General features: G+C 50.0%; 1 protein-coding gene across 1 annotated transcript in view; it reads right to left on the minus strand.

The window, feature by feature from the left end:
• The window catches only part of ARHGEF10L (Rho guanine nucleotide exchange factor 10 like), a 54621-nt gene extending 45596 nt beyond the window's left edge, over positions 1-9025 (minus strand). Inside the window, exons 1-2 of the mRNA XM_084220387.1 lie at positions 8865-9025; positions 2986-3046 (exon numbers count right to left, since the gene is read on the minus strand). Coding sequence (XP_084076513.1) covers positions 2986-3013 — 28 coding nt within the window. The 5' untranslated portion in view covers positions 3014-3046; positions 8865-9025. The remainder of the gene's footprint in view (positions 1-2985; positions 3047-8864) is intronic.
• Positions 9026-15716: the final 6691 nt, after the last annotated feature.

Raw genomic sequence — 15716 nt, forward strand, 5'->3', positions numbered from 1 at the left:
AAAGGGGGATGGAGATGGAGGAGGAAGGAGAGGATGGAGATGGAGGGGGAAATGGACAGGGAGGGAAAATGAGAAGGGGGATGGAGGCAGAGGAGGGAGAAAAAAGGGGGATGGAGGGGGAGAACGGGGATGGAAAAAGCAGGGAAGGGGGAATGGAAATGGGAGATGGAAAAGAGGGATGGGCAGCACGGCATCAGGAATGACACAGACTCCGGGCCAGGAGCCCCCAGCCCCTCGGAACCCCTTCTGTACCCTGGGGGGCTGCAGGAGCACCTGACTGGTCACTGAATGACACACTGGTCACTGAATTAATGCATTGGTGACTGAATCAATGCACTGGTGACTGAATCACACACTGGTGACTGAATTAATCAACACTTAATTTCACAGGAGTGGCTAATTGAGGAGAATTCGGGGTACACGTTTTTTACCATTGCCCCAAACACCATCTGCAGATTTCTGACCATTGCTCCAAACAGCACCTGCAGATTTCTGACCATGGCCCCAAAAAATACCTGCAGATTTCTGATCATTGCCCCAAACAAACAGCACCTGCAGATTTTTGACCATTGCCCCAAACCTGCAGGTTTTTCACCATTTCCCCAAACACCCCCTGCAGATTTTTTACCATTGCCCCAAAAAATACCTGCAGATTTCTGATCATTGCCCCAAACACCCCCTGCAGGTTTCTGATCATTGCCCCAAACAAACACCCACAGATTTTTTAGCATTGCCCCAAAAAATACCTGCAGATTTTCTACCATTTCCCCAAACACCACCTGCAGATTTCTGACCATTTCCCCAAACAAACACCCCCTGCACATTTTTTTACCATTTCCCCAAACACCACCTGCAGGTTTCTGACCATTGCCCCAAAAAATACCTGCAGATTTTTTACCATTGCCCCAAACACCCCCTGCAGATTTCTGACCATTACCCCAAACACTCCCTGCAGGTTTTTTACCATTTCCCCAAAAAACACCTGCAGATTTCTGATCATTGCTCCAAACAAACAACACCTGCAGATTTTTTACCATTTCCCGAAACACCCCCTGCACATTTTTTACCATTGCCCCAAACACCACCTGCACATTTTTTACCATTTCCCCAAACAATCCCTGCACATTTTTTACCATTGCCCCAAAAAATACCTGCACATTTTTTACCATTTCCCCAAAAAATACCTGCACATTTTTTACCATTTCCCAAAAAAATCCCTGCAGGTTTTTCACCATTTCCCCAGACAAACCCCCCCTGCAGGTTTTTTACCATTGCCCCAAACAATCCCTGCACATTTTTCACCATTTCCCCAAACCTGCAGATTTTTTACCATTTCCCCAAACAATCCCTGCAGATTTCTGACCATTTCCCAAACCCCCCTTGCAGGTTTTTTACCATTTCCCGAAAAACCACCTGCACGTTTTTTACCATTTCCCCAAACACCCCCTGCACATTTTTTACCATTTCCCCAAACAATCCCTGCAGGTTTTTTACCATTTCCCCAAAAAACACCTGCAGATTTCTGACCATTGCCCCAAACAAACACCACCCACAGATTTTTTACCATTTCCCCAAAAAATACCTGCAGATTTTTTACGATTGCTCCAAACACCCCCTGCACATTTTTTACCATTTCCCCAAACAAACAGCACTTGCACATTTTTTACCATTGCCCCAAACCTGCAGGTTTTTCACCATTTCCCCAGACAATCCCCCCTGCAGGTTCCTGACCATGGCCCCAAACCTTTTGTTTGCCATTCCCTCTCCAGCCTCCCCAAACCCTCCCGGATCAATCCATGGAAGCTGATCCAGCTCCCTCCCTCTCCCTGGCCGGGCTGATCCCATCCACAGGGAATGGGGGAGAGGGAAAAGGGGCCCGGGAATGGATGGAGGGAAAGGGATGGAGAACGGGAGGGAAGGGGAGGGAGAGGGATGGGAATGGACAGCGGGAATGGAGGGAGGGAACAGGGAAACAGGGAACAGGGACATAGGGAAACAGGGAACAGGGAACAGGGACATAGGGAAATAGGGAATCAGGGAACAGGGAAATAGGGAAACAGGGAATCAGGGAAACGGGGAATCAGGGAATCAGGGAACAGGGAAACGGAAATAGGGAGCAGGGAATCAGGGAAATAGGGAAATAGGGAATCAGGGAACAGGGAATCAGGGAATCGGAAATAGGGAACAGGGACATAGGGAAATAGGGGAAGGGTAACAGGGAAATAGGGAACCAGGGAATCAGGGAAACAGGGAATCAGGGAAATAAGGAAAGGGAAATAGAGAATCAGGGAAATAGGGAAAGGGTAACGGGTAACAGGGAATCAGGGAATCAGGGAAATAGGGAACCAGGGAAACAGGGAAACAAGGAATCAGGGAATTAGGAAATCAGGGAAACGGGGAATCAGGGAATCAGGGAAATAGGGAACAGGGAATCAGGGAAATAGGGAAAGGAAAACATGGAACAGGGAATCAGGGAACAGGGAAATAGGGAACAGGGAAATCGGGAAATAGGGAACAGGGAATGAGGGAATCAGGGAATCAGGGAAATAGGGAACCGGGAATCAGGGAAATAGGGAAAGGGAAATAGGGAACAGGGAATCAGGGAAAAAGGGAAAAGGAAACAGGGAATCAGGGAAATAGGGAAACAGGGAACAGGGAATCAGGGAAATAAGGAACATGGAACCAGGCAAATAGGGAACCAGGGAAACAGGGAACAGGGGAGTCAGGGAAATAGGGAACCAGAGGACCAGGGAACAGGGAAATAGGGAACAGGGGAGTCAGGGAATCAGGGACAGAGAGCAGGACCAGCAGCCCGCGGGATCCAGGAGCCCGGCGCCTTCTCCCAATCCCGAGAGGCTCCAGCTGGGAATTCCGGGATACCCGGGGTGCTGCTCCCTCCTTCCCACCCCGGGCTGGCTGTCCCATTCCCCAAATTCCCCAAAATTCCCCAAAATCCCCAATTCCCAAAGCCAAGGCTGACAGTACCTACTGCGGGTGGGGGGGGCGAGGCCATGGCAGAGGGGGCTCAGCTGCTCCAGGGGCGTTCCTGTGGAAAACAGGGAAAAAGGGTTGGGAAAGGGGGGAAAAACAACTGGGAAAGGGGAAAAAGGGTTGGGAGAGGGGAAAAACAATTGGGAAAGGGGAAAAAGGGTTGGGAGAGGGGAAAAACAATTGGGAAAGGGGGAAAAAGGGTTGGGAAAGGGGGAAAAGGGGTTGGGAAAGGGGGAAAAAGGGTTGGGAGAGGGGAAAAACAATTGGGAAAGGGTGGGAAAAGGGGTTGGGAAAGGTGGAAAAAGGGTGGGAAAAGGGGGGAGAAGGGTTGGGAAAGGGTTGGAAAAGGGTTGGGAAAGGGAGGAAAAAGGGGTTGGGAAAAGGGGAAAAACAATTGGGAGAGGGGAAAAACAATTGGGAAAGGGTGGGAAAAGGGTTGGGAAAGGGGGAAAAAGGGTTGGAAAAGGATTGGGAAAGGGTGGGAAAAGGGTTGGGAAAAAGGGTTGGAACAGGGGGAAAAGGGTTGGAAAAGGGGGAAAAACAACTTGGAAAGGGAAAAACAATTGGGAAAGGGTGGGAAAAGGGTTGGGAAAAAGGGCTGGAACAGGGGGAAAAAGGGTTGGAAAAGGGTTGGAAAAGGGGGAAAAAGGGTTGGAAAAGAGGGAAAAAGGGTTGGGAAAGGGGGAAAAAGGGTTGGAAAAGGGGAAAATCAATTGGGAAAGGGTGGGAAAAGGGTTGGGGAAAATGGTTGGAACAGGGGGAAAAGAGTTGGAAAAGGGTTGGAAAGGGGGAAAAACAATTGGGAAAGGGTTGGAAAAGAGGGGAAAAGGGTTGGGAAAGGGGAAAAGGGTTGGAAAAGGGTTGGGAAAGGGGAAAAAGGGTTGGAAAAGGGTTGGGAAAGGGTTGGGAAAGGGGGGGATCAGCCCCAATCCCAGCCCTGGAAAGGACCAGGAGGCTCCAGCTCGGGCAGGGAGCCGGGAATGGCTGAGGGAGGATTTATCCCGGGAATTGCGGCTCCTGCTGCCAGGGAAGGGCCGGGATCCGGCCGGGATCGATGCGGGATCGATGGAGCATCCGCCCGGAACCGGGAGGGCGCCGGGAAGGGCGGCAAGGTCGGAGCCTCAGGAGGGTCCCCAGGGAGGGCCCCGGGAAAGGTTGGGATTTTCCCTCCTGGAATTCTCCTCCTGGAGTGGGAACTGCCCCCCGGGTCACCCAACCTGGGAATTTTCCCTGTGGATGTGATGGCGAGCGAGCCAGAAATCCTGGAGATCAATCCGCAAAAACTGGGAGAAGAATCCTAAAAAAATGAGATGAATCCACAAAAAAAAACCCAAAAAAACAGGAAATCAATCCAAAAAATGGGAGAAGAATTTCCAAAATCCCAGAGGAAGAATCCCCCAAAAATCAAGAGAAGAATCCCCAAAAAGTGGGAGGAAAAAATCCCAAAAAAACCCAGATGAATCCACAAAAACCCAGGAGATCAATCCAAAAAAAAAAAAAAAAAGGAAGAAGAATTTCCAAAATCCCAGAGGAAGAATCCCCCAAAATCCAGGAGAAGAATCCCCCAAAAACCAGGAGAAGAATCCCCAAAAAGTGGGAGGAAAAATTAAAAAAAAATCAGATAAATCCCCAAAAACCCAGGAGATCAATCCAAAAAAAAAAAAAAAAGGAGAGGAATTTCCAAAATCCCAGGAGAAGAATCCCCAAAAAACTGGGAGGAAAAATCCCAAAAAAATCAGATGAATCCACAAAAACCCAGGAGATCAATCCCCAAAAACCAGGAGATGAATCCACAAAAACTGGGACAAGAACATCCAAAATCCCAGGAGAAGAATCCAGAAAAACCAGGGGAAGAAACCCCAAAATCCCAGGGAAGCCCCGGAGCCGAAGATTCCCGGGACACGGAGAATTCCCAGTTTCTGCAGAGCTGGAAAAAGCCTCAAAGTTGGGAATCCTCAGGAAAAACAACCCCAGGATTGGGATTGGGATGGGGATCGGGATCCTTCCCGCTCCGGGTCCCTCTCCCAGCGGGAATGGCGGCCCATCCCAAATTTATCCAGGGAAAAGGTCACTCCCGTTTGGAGCGCTGAGCTCAGCCCAGCCCAGATTTATCCCAGGATTATCCAAAATTATCCCGGGATGGAGATGGATCCGAGGGGAAAAAGGGGATTTTTCCATTTTTCCCGGAGTGTCAGGGGTGGGAACAGCCCAGGAGGGAAAGGGATCCCATGGGATGAGAGAAAAACGGGATCTGTGGGAATGCAGAGGGAGGGGAAGAGCGGGAAAATCCAGGGGTGGGGGATGGGAATGGGGATTCCCAGGAGCTGCTGGGATCCGTGGGAATGAAGGAAAATTGGGAAGTGGGATCCATGGAAATAAACTGGGAGGGGAAAATCGGGATTGGAGATAATCCAGGGATGAGGAATCATCCCTGGGAATGAGGAGTTCGGGGAGCTGCGAGGGATCTGTGGAAATAAATTGGGAGAAGAAAAACGGGAAGTGGGAGAGGAAAAATGGGAAGGGGGATCCATGGAAAGCGGGACAGGGAAAAGGGAATGCAGGAGGACTCGGGGATGTTGGGATGGGAAGATCCCTGGGAATGGGAATTCCTGAGGAGGCCCCAGCCCCGGGAGCAGCGGGATCCAAACCCGGCCCAGCCCGGCCTCCCCCATCCCGGGATATTTTTATCCTGGGATATTTTTATCCCTGGAACAGGAGCTGCTCCCTGGGGGAGCCGCTGATGGATCCGCCCCAGGATCATCCCAGGGATCACCCCAGGGATCGGGATTCATCCCAGGATCATCCCAGGGATCATCCTAGGGATCGGGATCCATCCCGGGATCATTCCAGGGATCCAAATCCATCCTGGGATCATCCTGGGGATCTGGATCCATCCCAAGGATCATCCCAGGGTTCTGGATCCATCACAAGGATCATTCCAGGGATCTGGATCCATCCTGGAATCATTCCAGGGATCTGGATCTGCCCCAGGATCATCCCAGGGATCATCCAGGGATCTGGATCCATGCCAGGATCATCCCAGGATCTGGATCCATCCCAGGGATCATCCCGGGATCTGGATCCATCCCAGGGATCATCCTGGGATCTGGATCCAGATCCTGGGATCATCCTGAGCCCTTCCCATGGATCCAGATCCATCCCAAGATCATCCCAAGAATCTGGATCCATCCCAGGGATCATCCCAGGGATCCAAATCCATCCCAGGATCATCCAGGGATCTGGATCCATCCCAGGATCATTCCAGGGATCGGGATCCATCCTGGGATCATCCCAGGGATCCAAATCCATCCCAGGATCATTCCAGGGATCATCCCAGGATCTGGATCCAGATCCTGGGATCATCCTGAGCCCTTCCCATGGATCGAGATCCATCCTAGGATCATCCCAGGGATCCAAATCCATCCCAGGGATCTGGATCCATCCTGGGATCATTCCAGGGATCTGGATCTGCCCCAGGATCATCCCAGGGACCTGGATCCATCCCAGGGATCATCCCAAGAATCTGGATCCACCCCAGGATCATTCCAGGGATCATCCTGGGGATCTGGATCCATCCTGGGATCATCCAGGGATCCAAATCCATCCCAGGATCATCCCAGGGATCCGGATCCATCCCAGGATCATCCAGGGATCTGGATCCATCCCAGGATCATCCTGAGCCCTTCCCATGGATCCAAATCCATCCTGGGATCATCCCAGGGATCCAAATCCATCCAAGGGATCATCCCAGGGATCCGGATCCATCCCAGGATCATCCCACAGATCTGGATCCATCCCACTGGGATTGGGAACAAAGGGGAGAAATCCAGGATCCATCCCAGCAGGAAATCCGGGATCCATCCCAGTGGGATTCGCTGGGAAACGGCCCCGCCCTGCTGCCAATCCCAGGAATAAATGACTGGGAATGAATAACTGGGAATGAATAATGGGAATAAATAAACAATAATCTTCCCCCAAATCCCCTTTATCTTCCCCAAATTCCCCTTCATTTGGCCTCAAAAATTCCCAAAATTTATTTTCCCCCAGAATTCCCCTAATTTTCCCCAAAACTCCCTTTCATTTGGCCCCAAAATTCCTTTTATTTACCAAAAAAAAAATTCCTTTCATTTTTCCCAAAATCCCCTTTATTTGTCCCAAAACTCCCTTTATTTTTGTTACTGACGGGAACTTCCCATTCCCATTCCCAGCTTTTTGGGAGTTTTCACTACAATCCTTAGGGAAAAACTGGGAATTTTGGAGTGGGAAGAACAGTGGGAACAGCCAGGGCAGTGGGGAGGGCTCATCCCAACGGGAAAACCTCGGGATATTGGAATGTGGGGGCGGGAATGGGAATTTCTGGGTGGATCCAGGGATTGGGGGTGGATCCAGGGATTTGGGGTAGGAATAGGGACTTCTGGGTGGATCCATGGATTTGGCATGGGAATGGCGATTTCCAGCTGGATCCAGAGATTTTGGGGGGAAACCGGGATTTGGGGCTGGATTCAGGAATTTGAGGCTGGGTCCTGGGATCTGGGTCTGGATCCAGGGATTTAGGGCTGGATGCAGGGATTTGGGGCTGGGTTTTTGGGATTTGGGGCTGGGTCCCAGGATTTGGGGCTGGGTCTTGGGATCTGGGCTGGATCTGGGGCAGGATCCAAGGATCTGGGGCTGGATCCAGGGATTTGGGGCTGGGTCCCGGGATCTGGGTTGGATCCAGGGATCTGGGGCTGGATCCAGGGATTTGGGGCTGGATCCAGAGATTTGGGGCTGGGTCCCGGGATCTGGGGCTGGATCCAGGGATTTGGGGCTGGATCCAGAGATCTGGGGCTGGATCCTCGGATCTGGGGCTGGATCCAGGGATTTGGGGCTGGGTCCAGGGATTTGGGGCTGGATCCAAAGATCTGGGGCTGGATCCAGGAATTTGGGGCTGGATCCTCGGATCTGGGGCTGGATCCAGGGATTTGGGGCTGGGTCCAGGGATTTGGGGCTGGGTTTTTGGGAAGCAGGGGAAGCAGGAAACTTGGGAATGGCTGTGACAGCAGCGAGCACAGGGAGGGCTCTGCCCGGTGGGAAATTGGGGGTGGAAATGGGGATTTGGGGCAGGATCCAGGGATTTGGGGCTGGGTCTCGGGATCTGGGCTGGATCTGGGGCAGGATCCAAGGATCTGGGGCTGGATCCAGGGATTTGGGGCTGGATTCCAGGATCTGGGGCTGGGTCCCGGGATTTGGGCTGGATCCAGGGATTTGGGGCTGGATCCAGGGATCTGGGTCTGGGTCCCGGGATTTGGGGCTGGGTCCCGGGATCTGGGGTTGGATCCTGGGATGTGGGGCTGGATCCAGGGATCTGGAGCTGGGTCCCAGGATTTGGAGCAGGATCCAGGGATTTGAGGCTGGGTCCTGGGATCTGGGCTGGATCTGGGGCTGGATCCAAGGATTTGGGGCTGGATCTGGGACTGGATCCCGGGATCTGGGCTGGATCTGGGGCTGGATCCAGGGATTTGGGGCTGGATCCCGGGATCTGGGGCTGGATCCAGGGATTTGGGGCTGGATCCCAGGATCTGGGTCTGTGTCCCGGGATCTGGGGCTGGATCCAGGGATCTGGGGCTGGATCCAGGGATTTGGGGCTGGATCCAGGGATCTGGGGCAGGATCCAGGGATTTGAGGCTGGGTCCCGGGATCTGGGCTGGATCTGGGGCAGGATCCAGGGATTTGGGGCTGGATCCCGGGATTTGGGGCTGGATCCGGGGCAGGGTTTTCGGGAAGCAGGAGCGGCAGGAGCAGCGGGGCCGGCGGGGCCGGGAGCCGCCCGGGCATTGGGGGCTCGGGGGGGATCCCGGCCGATCCCGGGATTCGGGAGCCGGGAATGCGCTGACCTGGGCAGGCCGCGGCCGCCGCTCGGTGTCCGCATGGGCCGCGGGCCGGGAAGCGCCGATCCCGGCGGGATCCCGGGATCCTCCCGCGGCTCTCCCGGCTCCCGGGGACCGCCCGCGAGTCCCGAACGGCGGCGGGAGCGCCGGGCCCGGCCCGGAGCCGCTTCCAGCGGAGCGAGGGATGCCGGGATTCGGGAATCATCGCCTTCCCTCCTCCCCTTCCTCCTCCTCCTCCTCCTCCTTTCCTGCCTTTCCTCTTCCTGCTCTTCCCGCTTTTCCTGCCTTTCCTCCTCCCGCTTCTCCTGCTTTTCCTGCTCCTCTTCTTCCTCCTTTTCTCCTCCTTTTCCTTTTCCTGTTTTTCCTCCTCCCGCTTTTTCTCCTCCTCCTTTTCCTGCTATTCCTGCTCCTCTTTTTCCTCCTTTTCCTCATCCTTTTCCTGCCTTTCCTCCTCCTGCTTCTCCTGCTTTTCCTGCTCCTCTTTTCCCTCCTTTTCTCCTCCTTTTCCTGCTATTCCTGCTCCTCTTTTCCCTCCTTTTCTCCTCCTTTCCCTGCTATTCCTGCTCCTCTTTTCCTGCCTTTCCTCCTCCTGCTTCTCCTGCTTTTTCTGCTCCTCTTTTCCCTCCTTTTCTCCTCCTCCTCCTTTTCCTGCTTTTCCTCCTCCCGCTTTTCCCCCTCCTCCTTTTCCTGCTTCTTCTGCTTTTCCTTCTCCTCTTTTTCCTCCTTTTCCTCCCTTCCCTCCTTTCCCTCCTCCTTCTTTTCCCGCTTTTCTGGCTTTTGGGAGGGAAAACCTTTCCCGGATTATTTTTGGGAAGCAGCAAAAGTAAGCACGGGGCTTTGTGAATTAAAGGGAATTTTCCCGGGTTTTTTTTTGGGAATTGAAATTATTTTTTCCTATTTTTTTTTTCTTCTGAGAATTAAAGTGATTTTTCTGGGATTAAAGTGAATTTTCCCCTTTTGTTTTTTTTTTTTTTTTTCCCTAGGAATTAGACTGTTCTTCCTGGAGCTTTTCCCAGGGATTTAAAGTGATTTTTCCGAAGTTTTTTTCCTGGATATAAAGTTAATTTTCCTGGTTTGTTTTTTTGCTTTTTGTTTTGGTTTTGTTGTTGTTGTTGTTAAATTATTTTTTTTCGGGGGGGTGGTTGTTTTGTTTTTTCCCCAGAAATTAAAGTGATTTTTCTGGAGTTTTATCCTAGGATTCACAGTGATTTTCCCTGGGATTCACAGTGATTTTCCTACATTTTTATGGCATTTTAAGTGATTTTTCTGGAGGTTTTTCCTGCTGGGGGAACGCTGATCCCAAAATTCCCCCTCTGGAGAGGCCTGGGGGGGGCAGAGCTTTGGGATCAGCCCCGATTTTGGGACAGCTCCAACCCCTTGGAACAATCCCGGAATTCCAGACCTTGGATCCTCCATCCCGAGGGGATCAGCCTTGGGATCCAACCCTTGCCAGGTGCTTTTCTGGGATCCAACCCTTTCCCACAGGGTTTTTTGGGATCTAACTCTTTCCCACAGATTTTTTGGGATCTAGCCCTTTCCCACAGATTTTTTTGGGATCCAACCCTTTCCTGCAGCTTTTTGGGGGGAATCCAACCCTTTCCCACTGCTTTTTAAAATTTAGGATCCAACCCTTTCCCACAGATTTTTTTGGGATCTAACTCTTTCCCACAGTTTTTTTTGGGGGGGGATCCAACCCTTTCCCACAGGGTTTTTTTTGGGATCCAACCCTTTCCTGCAGCTTTTGGGGGGAATCCAACCCTTTCCCACTGTTTCTTAAAATTCAGGATCCAACCCTTTCCCACATTTTTTTTTGGGGGGGGTGATCCAACCCTTTCCCACAGATTTTTTGGGATCCAACCCTTTCCCACGGGTTTTTTTGGGGGGGATCCAACCCTTTCCCACAGATTTTTTTGGGGATCCAACCCTTTCCCATGGGTTTTTTTTTGGTGATCTAAACCTTTCCCACAGGTTTTTTTTGGGATCCAACTCTTTCCCACAGGTTTTTGGGGGGGATCCAACCCTTTCCCACAGTTTTTTTTTTAATTTAGGATCCAACCCTTTCCCACAGGTGTTTTCTTGGGATCCAACCCATTCCCGGTGGTTTTTTGGGATCCAACCCTTTCCTGCAGTTCTTATTTTTCAGATCCAACCCCTTCCCGGTTTGTTTTTTGTTTGTTTTTTTTTTTTAATCCATCCCCTTCCCGGTGTTTTTTGGGATCGGGGATGCCCGCACCCCAAATCCGCCCCTCCAGAGCCCCCCCCGGCGCGCATTCCCGCCCCATTCCCGGTTTTCCAGCCTCCCCCATCCCAAAAAAGCTCACCTGGGCCGTGGGAAGCGGGAGCGCGCCGGGAATTTCGCGGCGGAGCGGCCGGGCCGGGCTCGGGCGGGGCCGGGCGGGAGCGGGGCCGGGCTCCGGCCGAGCCTGAAATTCCAGGGGATCATTCCAGGGGATCGGCCGGGCGTGCGGGAACGGGGATCCGCGCCGGGAAGGGATCCGAGCTGGGATACCGGGATGGGGAATCCATGGGAATTGTCCAAACTGGGATTTCTGATGGAGAATCTACAGGGAAGTGATCTGAGCTGGGAATTTGGGATGGGGGATTCATGGGAATTATCCAAACTGGGATTTTGGGATGGGGAATTATCTAGCCTGGGATTTTGGGATGGGGAATTCACCGGGAAGTGATCCCGGCTGGGATTCCGGGATGGGGAATTCATGGGAAGGGATCCGAGCTGGGATTCCGGGATGGGGAATCCACCGGGAATTATCGAAACTGGGATTTTGGGATGCGGAATTAACCAGGAATTATCCAAACTGGGATTTCTGATGGAGAATCCACTGGGAAGTGATCTGAGCTGGGATTTTGGGATGGGGAATCCACCAGGAATTATCCAAACTGGGATTTCAGGATGAGGAATTAATGGGAATTGTCCAGCCAGGATTTCTGCATGGGGAATTATCTGGTCTGGGATTTTGGGATGGGGAATCCACCGGGAATTATCCAAACTGGGAATTTGGGATGGGGAATTCATGGGAATTATCCAAACTGGGATTTCTGATGGAGAATCCACCGGGAAATGATCTGAGCTGGGATTTCAGGATGGAAATTCACCAGGAACTGATGAGAGATGGGATTTTGGGATGGGGAATCCACCAGGAATTATCCAAACTGGGATTTCTGCATGGGGAATTCACCAGAAATTATCCAAGCTGGGATTTGGGGATGGGGAGTTCATGGGAATTATCCAAACTGGGATTTTGGGATGGGGAATTCACCAGGAAGTGATCCCGGCTGGGATTCCGGGATGGGGAATCCACCGGGAATTATCGAAACTGGGATTTTGGGATGGGGAATTCATGGGAATTATCCAAACTGGGATTTCTGATGGAGGATCCACTGGGAAGGGATCTGAGCTGGGATTTCGGGATGGGGAATTCACCAGGAAGAAGTGATCCCATTTGGGATTCCGGGATGGGGAATCCACCGGGAATTATCTAGCCTGGGATTCCGGGATGGGGATTTCATGGGAATTATCCAAACTGGGATTTTGGGATGGGGAATTCACCAGGAAGTGATCCCGGCTGGGATTCCGAGATGGGGAATTTATGGGAATTACCCAAACTAGGATTCTGGGATGAGGAATCCACCGGGAATTATCCAAACTGGGATTTCTGATGGAGAATCCACCAGGAATTATCCCAGCTGGGATTTTGGGATGCGGAATTAACCAGGAATTATCCAAACTGGGATTTCTGATGGGGAATCCACCGGGAAGTGATCCTGGCTGGGATTCTGAGATGGGGAATTTATGGGAAGTGATCCCAGCTGGGATTTCAGGATGGGGAATTCATGGGAATTATCCAAGCTGAAATTTCAGGATGGGGAATCCACCAGGAAGTGATCCCAGCTGGGATTCCGGGATGGGGAATCCACTGGGAATTATTGAAACTGGGTATTTGGGATGGGGAATTCACCAGGAAGTGATCCCAGCTGGGATTTTGGGATGGGGAATTAACCAGGAATTATCCAAACTGGGATTTCTGATGGAGAATCCACCAGGAAATGATCTGAGCTGGGATTTTGGGATGGGGAATCCACCGGGAAGTGATCCGAGCTGGGATTTTGGGATGGGGAATTCATGGGAATTGTCCAGCCAGGATTTCTGCATGGGGAATTATCTAGTCTGGGATTTCGGGATGGGGAATTCACTGGGAATTATCCAAGCTGGGAATTTGGGATGGGGAATTCATGGGAATTATCCAAACTGGGATTTTGGGATGGAGAATCCACCAGGAAGTGATCCCAGCTGGGATTTTGGGATGGGGAATTAATGGGAATTAACCAAACTGGAATTTTGGGATGGTGAATTCACCGGGAATTGATCCAAGATGGGAAACTCCCGGGATGTTGGGAATGGGGTCCCAGGGCTGGGATCCTGGAGATCCCCAGGATTTTGGGAATGTGGAGCTCCCGGGATGTTGGGAACAGGCTCCCTGTGCTGGGATCCCAGAACTCCCCGGGATTTGGGGTTCCCACCCCTGCCCAGCCCTCCCGCTCCCCATGGGAGCCAAGCCATGCAGATGTATGCAAATCTATGCAAATGAGGGGCGGCGACTGCCCGGACCGGTCTGGGCGGGATCCGGGCGGAGCCGGGAATGGGAAACATCCGGGCGGGACCGGGCGGGACCCGCGCTCCGCCCCGGCTGCCCCGGGATTCACCCCGGCCCGGCCCCGAGCGCTCCGGGGGCCGCTCCCGGGGCCAGTGCCGGTGCTGCTCCTGGTGCCGGTGCCACTCCCGGTTCCGCTCCCGGTGCCGGTGCCGGTGTCATCTCGGTGCCAGTCATCCCAGTCCCGCTCCAGGTGTCGCTCCCGGTGCCAGTCCCGGTCCCGGTGCCGGTGCCGCTCCCCGTGTCGCTCCCGGTGCCGCTCCCGGCCCGGTGCCGCTCCCGGTGCTGCTCCCGGTGCCGGTGCCAGTGCCTGTGTCGCGCCCGGTCCCGGGGCCGCTCCCGGTGCTTGTCCCGGTCCAGGTGCCGCTCCCGGTCCCGGTGCCGCTCCCGGTGCCTGTCCCGGTCCAGGTGTCGCTCCCGGTTCCTTTCCCGGTGCCGGGTTCGGTTTCACCGCCTCATTTCTGCTCTGTGCTGAATCTCCACCGAGATCTGCCTCGGTGCCTCGGGGGTTGTGTTTGTATTTACACGTACAAATCTATATTTATATATTTATAAATCTTTATTTTTATATATTTTATAATTTTATATTTTATATCCCTATCTATACTTTCCACTATATTCATATTCATGTTTACGCCCTGTTCACATTTATTTACGTATTTTGTTTTAAATATTTCTATTTACAGGTATATATTTTATGTTTATTATTTATAATTTATATTTTCTATTCCTATTATACTGTTATATTTATAATTGATATTTGTATTTTGGTGGTGTTTATATTTATATTTGTATTCGTGTTTAAATGCACATTTAGCTTTGTATTTTGATATTTATATTTACATGTATATGTTTATATTGATATTTGTGTTTTATATTTTATGTTCTATATTTATATTTTAAATTCCTATCTATACTGACTGTTATATTTACATTTGTGTTTATATTCAAATTCCTCTTTGTATTTTGATTTTTATATTTATACTTATATACAAGATTATTATTTATATTTATATAATATGTTCCTATTCACACTTACAATTGTATTTACATTTGCATTTGTGCTTATATTCAAATTTATCTTTGTATTTTTATTTTTAATTTCAACTTATATTCATGTCCCCATTCATGTTTATATTTAAAATTTATACTTACAACTTTCATTTATCCTAAATTAAAATAAATTTAATTTATTAATAAATAATATAATTTATTTAATAATAAAATAAGTTAATTGTACTTATTGTTTGTGTTCATGTTCATATTTGTATTTCTATAGTTTTGTTATGGTTTATATGGTTTATATGGTTTTATATGGTTTATATTTCTATTTATATGTTCTTATTTATATTTATATGTTTATATTTCTATTTATATGTTCTTATTTATATTCATACATTTATTTTGTTTATATTTATATTTCTATTTGTATTTCTATTTATATTTTTGTTTATATTTATATTTATATTTATATTTATATTTATATTTATATTTATATTTACATTCCTGTTTAAGTTCATATCCACATTTCTATTTCTTTTTAAATTTATGTTTACACCTTTACATTTATTTAAAAATGTCTATTTCTACACTTATATATAAATTTAAATATGTCAATATTCAAATTTCCTCATTTAAATACCCATTTTAATTAACCCTTCCAACCCATCCAGAACTTTCCATGGCACATTTATTAACACTAATTACCCGTGTTAATGAGGCACGGAGTGGTCTCCATTCCCAGAAATTCCGGGATTTTCCCGGGATTCCCAGCACGGGAGGCTGCCCCCTGCTGGATCCCCTTCCCAAGGAATATCCCAGTTTTTCCAGGGGGTTTGGGATTATTCTCCAGCTAAACACCAGGATTTTCAGAAATCCATGGAATTCTGGGACTTTAAGTGCATCATTCCCACCTTTCCCAGGAATATCCCAACTTTTCCCAAGGGTTTTGGGAGTGTTTTGAATTAAACACCTGGATTTGGACAGAAATCCATGGAATTGTGGCATCATTCTCACCCTTCCCAAGGAATATCCCAGTTTTTCCAGGGGGTTTGGGATTTTTCTCCAGCTAAACACCGGGATTTTCACAGAAATCCCTGGAATTCGGGGGCTTTATTGGCATCGTTCCCATCATTCCCAAGGAATATCCCAATTTTTCCAAAGGGGTTTGGGAGTGTTTTTGAATTGA

Source organism: Fringilla coelebs, assembly GCF_963513975.1.
Source record: "Fringilla coelebs genome assembly, chromosome: 22".
NCBI classification, from domain to species: Eukaryota; Metazoa; Chordata; class Aves; order Passeriformes; family Fringillidae; genus Fringilla; species Fringilla coelebs.